Here is a 12,801-nt window from a genome sequence, read left to right on the forward strand (position 1 = left end):
ATGAGTATGGTATGAAAATTAGCCTTTCGAAGACTAAAGTGATATCAGTAGGTAAGAAATCCAAGAGAACTGAATGTCAGGTTGGTGATACGAAGCTGGAACAGGTAGGTAATTTCAAGTATTTAGGATGTGTGTTCTCCCAGGATGGTAGTATAATAAGTGAGATTGATTCAAGGTGCAGCAAAGCTAATCCAGTGAGCTCGCAGTTCCGATCAACAGTATTCTGTAAGGAGGAGGTCATCTCTCGAACGAAACTATCTTTACATCGGTCTGTTTTCAGACCAACTTTGGTTTACGGGAACGAAAGCTGGTTGGACTCAGAATATCTTATTCATAAGTTAAATGTAACAGCTATTAAAGTAGCGAGAGTGATTGCTGGTACAAACAAGTGGGAACAATGGCAGGAGGGTTCTCAGAATGAGGAGATAAATGCTAAGTTAGGAATGAACTCGATGGTTGAAGCTGTACGCATAAACCGGCTTCGGTGGTGGGGTCATGTGAGGCGAATGGAGGAGGATAGGTTACGTAGGAGAATATTGGACTGTCTTATGGAGGGTAGAAGAAGTAGAGGGAGACCAAGACGACAATGGTTAGACTCAGTTTCTAATGATTTAAAGATAAGAGGACCAGGCGAGTTGGTCATGCGGTTAGAGGCGCGCGGCTGTGAGCTTGCATCCTGGAGATAGTGGGTTTGAATCCCACTGTCGGCAGCCCTGAAGATGGTTTCCCATTTTCACACCAGGCAAATGCAGGAGCTGTACCTATTTAAGGCCATGGCTGCTTCCTTCCACTCCTAGCCCTTTCCTATCGCATCGTCGCCATAAGACCTATCTGTGTTGGTGCGACGTAAAGCCATTAGCAAAAAGAAAAATAAGAGGTATAGATATAAATGAAGCCACAGCACTAGTTGCAAATAGAGGATTGTGGCAACATTTATTAAATTCACAGACGCTTGCAGACTGAACGCTGAAAGGCATAACGGTCTATAATTATGATGTATGTATGTACTATATTTTCATTTCCACAATTCTAAGACCACCAGTATCTGTTATAAATCTGCATATATGCTTGCATCCGGGAGATAGTGGGTTCGAATCCCACTGTCGGCAGCCCTGAAGATGGTTTTCCATGGTTTCCCATTTTCACACCAGGCAAATGCTGGGGCTGTACCTTAATTAAGGCCACAGCTGCTTCCGTCCAACTCCTAGGCCTTTCCTATCCCATCGTCGCCATAAGACCTATCTGTGTCGGTGTGACGTAAAGCAACTAGCAAAAGAAAAAAAAAAAAAGAAAAATCTGTATATGAAGGTTTTTTCTCATTGTTAATTACTTCGATATTTTTGGCACCCTTTCTCAGGAACTGGCAAAACTCCATGTTGGTCCTCGAAGAGATCTTCTTAGCTACTTTTCTGCAGTTCCGCCTTCATCTGGCGCTTCCCAGGTGCCCACTCCCCAGCAAGTAAGTATTTATATATGTTAAATGAATTCAAGAAAATTGTTGACTGTAATTTCATCTTAAGGAATTGAAAGTTGAACATTAATGTTGACTCTTCAAAATCAGTGAGTGCTCAGTGACTTGTGTTTTGTTTCATATACAGTGAAACCCCATTTGTACGTTCCTAATTAAGATATTTTCTTTATTACCCCGTTTTAAATTCAAAGTCCCAATTCACACCCTGTTAAATTTATATAAAAATACATTTCTTACCACATCACAAATTGTCGCTATTGCCTCTTAGTGCAATCAAATTTTTTCTTAGTCCTAAAAATGTTTTTTTTTTTTTTTTTATCCCTTGTGTGTGGAATATGATTCCAGCATTAATAAGAGCTCTCGTTACAGGAGACAGGTCAGAGAAAGTTGCGCAATAACAGGAAAAGGCCTTAAATTTCCGAACTTCACGGGGTAAATTGCAACTTCAGAGAGCGAGCTTGTTAGCCCCAGTAAAGTTCAGTTTTGCTTGCCAGTTAGCAGTGAGGTTGCTGAATAGACTAGTTAGCCCTTTTATTCTTATAATTCACATTCCAGTAGAAGTTAGAAAATTATCCTGTGTTCAGTTGTATAGTGAAGGGCAGAGATAAGAGTAGATTACAGGCAGCTGAAATGAAGTTGTTTAAGAGTATGGTACAGAAGATAAGGAGGGATAGAGTAAGAAACTTGACTTATTTCCTTTAATTCCAAGTGGAACATAGGGCCTCGACGCAATTTCTCCAGCTTGTTCTATCTGCCGCCAATGCTTTTACCTCCCTTGTGACCAATCCATCTCCATTTTCTTCTCATTATCTGTTCCTGTATGGTACTTAGACTTGTGGCCTCCCAAAGGTCCTTGTTTGAGATAACTCAACCCAAGTATCCCCAGTTTATACCTTTTCATTTCTGCCATTACTTCTCTCAGTCTGCCAGTTTCATAAATGGTTTTCACATTCCAGAATCCGATTCGTGTCCTGTATTTCATTGCATAAGTCATCTCCATAGAATCCGGCCAGCATAAATTTCGTCTGATTTCTGTAATAAGTTTAATTCAGGTGTGCGAGTTATTAGCCTACAGCACCCTAAGTCCAGTGGAGGGGCTGCCTCCTGTCTGCGCTAGACCGCAGGATTTTTCTGTAGGGGTTATCTCCCTTAGCCTTTAAAGATCCCTCTTTACCACAAGCCAGTGGTTTCTTCTTTGTTTATCCCCAAGAAGGGCTGCCTCCTCCGCCAGCTTCACCGTACCAAAGGACTACTCCTCTGCCGTTGATGCTGTTGAGGTCTTCACCAGAGCCCTGTTAGCTGTCACTTTTCAGGGTTCCTGTAGGGCCTTCACAGCTACCGTAGTGGTTATGGGGCACACACAGTCCCCACTGTACATCACCCGTACAGGCAATCCCCTACTTCATGCCGTTACCCACCTTTCACGACGTGGACGAGGGGTTCGCCTTATGGGAGGCAGAGTAAGAAACAAAGACATGAAAAGAACTACAAGTGCAACTTAAATGCAAAATTGGAGCAAAACAGACTGAATGGTTTGGACGTATCAAGAGGATGAATATATAATGGATGCTAAAACAGGCATTGGAAGCCAGGTAATAGGGAAGAGAGGACGAAGAATTATGAGATTATGGTGGATGAACTTGATGAAGAATGGTATAAGACAATGAACCTGGACTGGAGTGCAGTGTTGGATATGAAGTTGTGGAAAGGGACCTTACTTGTCCCCACTCAGTGCAGGGTGGAAAAGGGGAAATAATGATGATGGTGCTTCAGCTATTGGGTTGAAAATGTTCTGAAGTGGTACCGTGTAGGCTACTTTTGGATTACTGCTGCTGTCTAACCACCAGTTCTCTCTGTTGCTTTACTGGAACCACCACCACCATACACAGTGCAGGCTACCAGTGAGGCATATACTGTTTCATGGTGTGAACTAGAAGAACGTACCTGTCGCTGATGGGCTGATAGTTAGCATTGTCATTGATTTCTGTTTGTATCCCTCATGGACATGTAAGCTGTCATTTTTAAGTTGCTGGTAATGAAATGGGTTCAGTTAACAATCCTGTGAATTAGTTTCCAAAGGTCTCCTTGTACTCTACATCAGTGGTCAATCCATCCGGAACAAGAACAGAGAGGTCACTTCTTGACATAGCCATGTAGAGCTGGCATTGGGAAAAGCAGCCGGTTGTAAAATCGAAGCCTGTTATCCAGAGTGTTTACCCCTGGGACGTGTTGATAATAATAATAATGAATTGGCTTCTAGCTACTGCAACACCTGAACAATCTTGTGTCCAGTCTTTGACTTACCAGCACCTACCATGAACCGGCCAAACACCCTGCTGAACAGTACTCGGCGGGTGGGCGCTCTGGAACACTTCCATTAGCACGTAAAAGTGTAATTTCCTGGAGAACCATTTGAGTTCCAAAGAATGTGTATGCCTTTTCTTTTGTTGTAGGAAACATTATTCAAATACTTATACATGCTGGACTTTATTTTGTACTAAGACTAACCGTTTTCCCATATTTTTTTTTACCAGATGAAACTTATGCACCTTCATTAAATACCTTCCTAGTTATGAACTCTTCTGGAGAGAGACTGCACTGTGGGAAGCCATAAGAGTTCAGTGCATGGGCGTTCAGTGTGTTCAGCCATGATCGTGGGTAAAAACTGTGTCATGTGGAAAATTCAAACATGAGTAAACATGTAATCTGTAAATAGTAGTTCAATAAAAACATGCTTCTTCTTTGTGTAGTGATTTAAGTTTTTAAGAACCCTGATAACCTGCCACAATATAGATTCATATATCGCGGGTACATCATGTTTGGCAGTTAATGGGTACACGCATTACAGAAAGAGTTCTAGGGGCTGGGTTTGATCGTAAGGTATTGCAGTTCACACCTGTAGCTTTGTTTGTGTGCTTGTCCACCCTGAACATTTTGTGACATTTATTGTCGGGAGGTCTGATAACTTCATTTGGTAGTGGTAGAACAGCAAGTAATGTGGGAGTAGGGTGGAGTTGGGTAGTGTGGAAAAGTTTATACCGAATCCAGTACTGTTTGATATGTTTCAACCAATTTTCAGTAAGCAGTCGCCCTGCACCATGTGATCAACAATTTAACACTGTCATGATAAGGTTAAAGTAGTTGAGTAACAAGAAAAGTGCTAGTCAGATGTTGACTGGATAGCATAGGCTTAAATTGAATGAAAAGTATACAGTATTGGCTTTTATCTTTCAATTTATAATTGAAGTGAACATCACACTTGCCTCTGACCAGATGTGTATTACTTTTCAACATGATTAGAGAGAGGCTAGTGCTTAATCCATATTTTTGGAAATTTTAAATGATACAAGGAGAGGCAGGGAAAAGTTACTGGCACCTCTCAGTGCTGCCACACAGGTGGACTGGGGAAATGCTTGCTTTTGTTCCTTAGTGACAGAGATAGAATGAGTGGTCAGGCAGCACAGTGAGCCTGGTTAGCGGTAAGCACATTGGGATGAATGTTTATTTTATGAGTGGAGTTCTTGTTGAGCACACATTATTATTAGCATTAGTAGTGTTGCATTCCTACATTTTTTGAAATGTTGATTGAGGAAGAAAAGTAGTATGCCTACTTCCACCAGGATAATGCCACTACCCATACAGCTCATCAGTCAATGCATGCACTAGAACAGGTGTTCAGTGAGCGAGTAACATTATTCTTGGACTTTGGCCCTCTTGTTCCCCTGATTTAAGTATCTGTGATTTTTATTTGTGGGGTACTTTAAAAGCTGAAAGTGTGCAAGAACAATCCATGTACTCTTGAAGCCCTAGAGAATGAAATGCGATGACTGATACATGAAATTTCAGAAGCAGGGATACGACTGTTTCAGAATTTTTTACACCGATGCAACATTAGTATCGAGAACAATGGACATAATTTTCAATAGCTACATTTTCAATCTACATTAGCTTTCAACTTCATTCATTATTAACTCTTAACTAATAATTTAGGCCTACCATAATGAAAGTCAATGCCTCCCATACTGCTACAGCTTACTAGTGAGTCCAGCAATGGATTGCGGGCAATCTTTTCCCCCGATGTCCAGTGTGATAACTTTTCAGAGCCTCTCCCAGTAGTTACTGTATACTCTGGAATAACAAAAGAGAGGATGGAAATTCTATATTAGAAAGGTAGATTAATAGCTTGCAGTAATTGTGATACAGAATATAACTGACATCTGAACAAGTTATGAAAGCAAGGTAAATATATCTATACAAAGTTAATATTCAGCCTTAGGTGACCATTACAGAAATGTAAACTTGTTGACCTTATTTTGCTTTTTGGAATTCTCCTAGATATGAGGACGGATCAAATATAAATGGGATTTTATTTTTTATTTAAATTCATTTATTGAAAAGCACAAGGCAATTACAATTAATTTTTCCACATAGTTTCCTACTTTGGAAATGCATTTGTCCCAGCGTATGGGCAGCTTTTTTATGCCCTCATCGTAAAAGTAACAGGGTCGTGTCACCAGCCAGTTGCGCACAAAGTCTTCCACACTGTCGTCATCTTCAAATTGTTGCCGTCCCAGAGCTTTTTTAAACGGTCCAAACAAAAGTAAATTGCAGGACAAAATGCCTCGCCGATTGAAAAAAAACTGTTGCAAGAACCTTGCCAGCTGACAGTCGAGTCTTGGCTTTCACTGGTGCTGCCTCACCTTTCCTCCGCCTTCCTTACTGGCTTGTTTGGATTAGAGAGTGTAGTGGTGGACCTATGTTTGTCGCAGGTGATGTTCTGACTCAAAAATGCATCACCTTCTTCTGCAAACCTTGCTATAAGCCTCTGACAGACCTCCAAACATCTCAACTTCAGATTTTCAGTCAAAAGGCGAGGGACCCATCTGGAACATGGAACTGTAGGTCACTCGTGATGATTGCTTGACAGCTCCCATAACTGATTCAGACTTGTTCTGCAATTTCTTATACTGTTGCCCATCGATTGTCGTCAATAATGTCTTTAACCACACAAATGTTTTTGTCTGTAATGCTGGTCCGAGGACGGCTATAGTGTTGCTGATTTTCCACACATTCTCGTCCTTCCTTGAACTTTTTATACCAGGCAAATACACACGTCCTTGAGAATGTTTGATCACCAAACTGTGCAGTCAATCTCTGGCAAATTTCTGCCGCTTTAACTCCTTCATGAGCAAGAAATTTTTTTAATTATACACTGCACATTGGAGGGGTGCACCTGTTGCTCTGACATCGTGAGTGTAACTGACAAGACGGTGTGAAATATCTAACAGCATGCTCTCCCCACTCCTAACTGTCCCGCCTAAGCATAGCAGAAGCACGGGGCCAGTCCTACCAACTGTTGATGTTCAAGAACACAAATCCCATTTATATTTGATCGCCCTTCGTAGAATCAGAGTGATTATTCCTCTTCAACTGCTAGAGAATTCCTCCTCCTCTGCTTGTTTTGATGAACTTACACTTAAAATATATTAATAAATTTATAGAATAAGAAATTACAATCAAGTATACAAATAGACTGTCAGTAAACTTGTAAAGGGATAGGAACATACCGCAGGATATACACATTAACAAGCTAGTGTAGGCAGAGGTGACAAAAAGTAGTGAACAGCACAGGCTTTGCTTACTGCCAACTCTAAAAAGGGGCCTTCTGTTAATCAGTTAGGCCAATTGTCTTTGAACAGCAATCATCATCATCATCATCATCATCATCGTCATCATCATCATCATTTCTTCTTCTTCTTCTTCTTCTTCTTCTTCTTCTTCTTCTTCTTCTTCTTCTTCTTCTTCTTCTTCATCATCATCATCATACATTCTCATTTATGCAAACGTTCTCAAGAGAGATGATCAGAACTATTTCTAGAAAGCTCATTTTAAGTGCACTGTATTATGCTTGTACATCAATCACAGTCCGGCTCCTAGGCTGAATGGTCAGCATAGTGCTCTTTGGTTCAAAGGGCACCAGGTTCAATTCCTGGCCAGATTGGAGATTTTAACCTTAAATGGTTAATCCCCTGGGTCAAGGACTTGGTGTTTGTACTGTCCCCAGCATCCCTGCAACTCACCCACCACACACAACGTTATCGTTCATTACAATAACACACAGTTTCCTATGCATGGCAGATGCTGCCCACCCTCATCAGGCCTTACAAGGTCTGCACCAGGCTAGAAATATCCACACAAAATTATTATATCAGTCGTGCAAAATATATTTTTTTAAAGTAGTTTTACTACATTCTTTATATTGATTTTTTTCATTCAGTTTGTGAAAGAAAAGTGTAATAAAGTGTAATAAAGATAAGGAAATAGAGAAAGTCATATGAAGATTGTGGAGGCAGTGTTTTGTTCATGAATTTTAGAAATTGCTAGTAGAGAAGAAAATTAAAAGTTGATTAATCACGGAAGTCAAGCAATTTGTCTTTCAAAATTGTATGAACTCTCTCATTAGCCTGAAGTCTGTATTTCAATTGGTTGCAGTATTGCATAATTTTTAAACCCAGTATAATGTGGAGTAGAAAGGAGAACTGTCTTTCATCCATCACTCATTATAGTATAACTGGCAATTTTTCCCCCCACTCCATTTTAGGTACATATCCACTTTCCTTTCATATATGAATTTGTAACTGTTACAGGTGACTTCACAAATGTCACTTCTTACAACAATGAAGGAGTTTGCCGTATGTGAAACATCAACACCACCTCGTGTAGCAACTTCTCCAACCTCACCATCACCATTAACTCACCCTTCGTTGATTCCTGTGGCTAACGCACTGAATATCAGCGTCAATACTACACCAGATGACTTATCTACTCCTGACTCAAAGAATGCACAGAAAGTTGAAGTATCTAAGGAAAGTCATGGTGGTAGCTTGCAAGTGGAAGGTGGTTCCAGCTGTACCAATCTGCAAGTTTCTTCACCATCAAAAGGTATGTATATAGGTTTGTAAGTTAAATATATTGGTCTATTATACAGTCATGCTACCGTGAGTGGAGAATTACTTTCATTCAAGTATGAGTTTGTACTTTGCTGACTTCTAACTTACAAACCTCTTATGCTCACAGAAAATGAAACAAAAATGTGTATCTTGTGGAATAGGCATCTAGGTGTCATTAATTATATCCAAAGTTCATCAGCATTTTATGATATATAATTGCAGTTGTAGGCCATTTGACCACACCAAATACAGTTTCTATTAAGACTGACAAATCCAGCATTTTAATAGATGAAAAAAGATAAAGTTGTCCTGCTTATGTGAGGTGTGGTATTACCTTGTAGAATGGGCTGGAGGAAGATTGTAGTTGGAGAGACCTAAGGATCATAAAGGAATACACGCAGCCTGCACAGCACTATATACTTTCGCTTAATTAATACCTGTACACAATTCACTCATCTGAATTTTTTTATTACAGTAGAATTCCATTAGTCCGGCATCCAACAGTCCGGAACAGCCGATGGTCCGGCACCATTCCAGGATATTTTTTTTGTTTAATGTTTGTGACAGTTAAAGCGCACGGCGCAGTTCGAAACTACTCGGAAGTGTCCACTACACATCTGCTGTTGTTAGACACAATCGGCATTGTTGGCTGTCACCACACACAGGTTCAGATCACTGTTTTCATTGCAAGCACTTTTCGCTACAGTAATTTTTCTTGCGATCTAGGATCCATATTACAGTAGTGCAGTAGTGTAGTGAACGTACATATCAAAGTGCCCTGTGGAAGTTTTCTTGGTATTTAAGCAGTGATAACGTTCTCAAAACCAAAACCTTCTTCAAGTTCCAAATCAGGAGAGAAATGCAACCACGTAACTCTGACCATCAACCAGAAACTGGAAATCATCGAACGCCTGGAGAAAGGTGAGAACATAAATATTTTGTTAAATGAATTTAATATTGGCTCGTCAAGCATTTACGACATAAAAAACAAAAAGATGAACTAATGAAATTTGCTTCTCAATCGGTAACAACTGAAAAATTGGTTTCCAGACAAACATTTAAAAAAAAACTGGAACAATTAGATACCTTATTGTACAAATGGTTCAGTGCAGTACGCTCCGAAGGAAAGCCGGTAACGAGACCAGTGGTTATTGAAAAGGCAAAGAAATTTGGACAAGACTTAGGTGTTGCAAAAAGTGAATGCAATTTTTCTGATGGTTGGCTCAGTTTCGGCATGGAATTCGAAGACTTGATGTAGCCGGAGTTACACTTTCAGCAAACCAAGATTCAGCAGAAAAATACAAAGGCGAGTTTGAAGAAATAATCGCAGTTAATAATCTAACAGCTGATCAGATTTACAATGCTGATGAAACAGGCCTACTATGACGGTGTTTACCAACATCTCCTCTAGCTGTGAGAGGTGAAAAGGTGGCTAAAAGGTTAAAAAAAACAAAGACAGATTGGCAGTTTTGCAATGTGCTAATGCATCTGGAAGCCGCTGAATAACTCCTTTTGTAACTGGTAAATCTAGAAAACCTCGGGCATTTAAAAATGTTACGAACCTGCCTGTTCATTATAATGCTAAATCAAATGCGTGGGTGATCGCCACCCTATTCAAAGACTGGTTCTTTCATCATTTTGTGCCAAGTCAAAGAAAGCTTCAAAAACCTTGGTCTACCAGAAGACACCAAAGCCATCCTTCTTTTGGACAACTGTAAAGCACATCCACCAGTAGCCGAGTTAGTTTTTTGGAAATATATTTGCTACACTTTTGCCGCTTAATGTTATGTCACTGATTCAGCCAATGGATCAAGGGGTAATCCAGAACTTTAAATGTTTTTATAGGAGTTCTTTCGTTCGCAGCCTGATAAAAGCTGAGTGTGATGTAACTTGAATTTTAAAAAAAGTTTAATGTATAAGATGCCGTCCATGCTGTCGCACTGCCCTGGGCTCAAGTAAAAAAAAAAAAAAATGTTACTTTACAATAGTGCTGGGGAAAACTTTGGAGAACTGCGGATCCTACATTTGATTCAACACCACAGACTGTTGAGGAGGAACAACATGCCGAATCAGTGTCTGAAGTTTTGGATGTTGTAAGAAGTGTAACCAACAACAATCCTTTCGATAATGTATCTGAAGAGGAACTTTACACGTTATAAACTTCATATTAGAGCCTGTATTGTCAAAGTATCAACTTGTGAAACTTTGGATTTTATAATTCCACCTTTACAATACTGTAATTGTCTTTATTAAAAAGACTACATTACATTACACTCGTGAAACATGTTTCGTCCTCGTATGGGACATCTTCAGTCACAAATACAAATACAAAACATTAAAAATAAGGCAAGGACACGTTGAAATAAGTAAATAAAAAGTCTTTGTATCCTGTGACGCGGCGTGATGGCGTCTTGTCAATCTTCAATGTTAAAATGGTGCGGCGTGAACATGATATGAAGTATGAAGTCCAATTAAAATCATATGTTAAAATTGTTGTTCAAAACAACAAATTGTCAATTATAAAACACCGTAAATGGCTGTGCGAATAAAATTATGTGCATATTGTACATAAAACAGTGTTGTGGTGATGCGACATTAAAATAGCTTTCTTGATTAGGAGGTGGAGTTATACTGATGATGCAAGTTGAACCTGATTGTGTGTTGACAATAGGAACCTCCTTGCCCGTCCTATGTCGACCACTCCACCTCAAGTGCTCAAGCTAGTTAGCAGGAGCTAACCGATGAGGACATTATCCAAAGTGTATTAAACCCTCAACCTATACACAATCTTGAAGAGAGTGACTCAGATGAGCAAACCGAAGAAAAGGAGAGAATCAGCTGGGCAGAAGTCGCAGAGTCCCTAAATAAATTCATCACTTTTGCTGAGTGTAATACTAATTATAATGCCACCGAACTTATTGATTTACATAGCATCAGAAATAACTTCTATGCCAAGCAAAAACGATATTTTAAAAAAGATATTCAAGATTTTTTTAAGTCCCACTAAAATATTGTACAGTACATGTATGTAAACTGAATGTGTTGAATGAAAATTTGGTGCTGCCCTAAATTTTGAGCTAAATTTATTAAACTAATAATTCTGCTGATCAACATTTTACTCCAAACCGCCGTGTTACAGCTGTTTTTGGTGTACGCCTTAACCTATATCGTAGTAAGAAGTACCACCCGATAGTCCGGCATTTTCGATAATCCGGCACCGGGCCGGTCCCGAACGTGCCGGACTACCGGACTTCTACTGTAACAAAAAAAATGTGTGCTTATTTAACCATCTGTTTCACATGATTCATTGAAACTAGTTAAGTTTTTCAGATGTCTAGATTGTAGTTTTAAGTGTAGTTGTGTTTACCTGTTGACTGGAATCATATTCAATATGCAGTTCTGAGTGTTTCGGTAAATAGATGTCAGCTAGACACCTTCTTATTTTGGAACCTGACATTTCAAATCAGCACACTAGTTACTTTTTGTATTATGAAGTAGTATAGTTCATTGAATGAGTAAGGCTGCCGTGACTCAGTAGCATTCTGTTCTGGCCCAGGTGATCTCATTGGTGCAGTTGATTAGTCACTACTATTCTGTTCCCAAGTTAGTTGGTTCAATCTTGGCTGAGGTTTGTGGCATTTGAGTGTGTTGAAATGCAACACCCCAGTCTCTCTTTAAAATCATGTAATAATTGAAGGGATGTTAAATAAAAATAATAATTTTTCCAGTCTGTTGCATGCGTATGTACGTACATACATACATACATACATACATACATACATACATACATTCTTCCAATAAAACTTCGGGTTGTGAACAGCTTGGTGTGAAAGTGTTTTACAAGATGAGTAAGAATTTTAAATGAATTCTACCTTGAAAAAACAAGCAAAATTTTGCACTTTGAATAGTACTGATCTGTCTGCTGAGTGCCACATAACCTCAACTGAGTCAGTCTTTTCCCCCTCTGTTTTCCCTCATGCCTTTGGATCGTGGGTATTATTCTCCCATGCTCGAGTTCAGTCGGTGAGTCGGTGTGCCTCATTCATGTATTCAACATCCATACATACTGAACTCTATATTACAGCATTGCAATCACATGTGTGCATAAAGCATTTTCTACTTTGTGTCCAAAGTGTAGTTACTGTTGTTTAGTAATTTTACTACAGCAGTGGGCCCCATGAAGAAGAAAAAATGTTCAAGAGGAACGGATTAAGAATAACAGGATGATTACAGTGAAAGTTATGAAAGAAATCATTGATAAGTAAGAACAGGGCATGGGTGTGCTCGATATGAGATTTTACACAAAGTCTACATCAACTATTTGCACAATATTAAAGAAGAGAGAACTAAAGGGCTTGGCAGCAGCAAAAGGAGTCGTGA

At 39.5% G+C, this 12,801-nt stretch overlaps 1 protein-coding gene across 1 annotated transcript in view; it reads left to right on the forward strand.

The window, feature by feature from the left end:
• Positions 1 to 12,801, forward strand: part of Wnk (Wnk kinase) — an 834,378-nt gene that overhangs the window by 704,157 nt on the left and 117,420 nt on the right. Inside the window, exons 25-26 of the mRNA XM_068226022.1 lie at positions 1,358 to 1,459; positions 8,119 to 8,413. Coding sequence (XP_068082123.1) covers positions 1,358 to 1,459; positions 8,119 to 8,413 — 397 coding nt within the window. The remainder of the gene's footprint in view (positions 1 to 1,357; positions 1,460 to 8,118; positions 8,414 to 12,801) is intronic.

This window comes from Anabrus simplex, chromosome 2 (genome assembly GCF_040414725.1).
Source record: "Anabrus simplex isolate iqAnaSimp1 chromosome 2, ASM4041472v1, whole genome shotgun sequence".
NCBI lineage: Eukaryota > Metazoa > Arthropoda > Insecta > Orthoptera > Tettigoniidae > Anabrus > Anabrus simplex.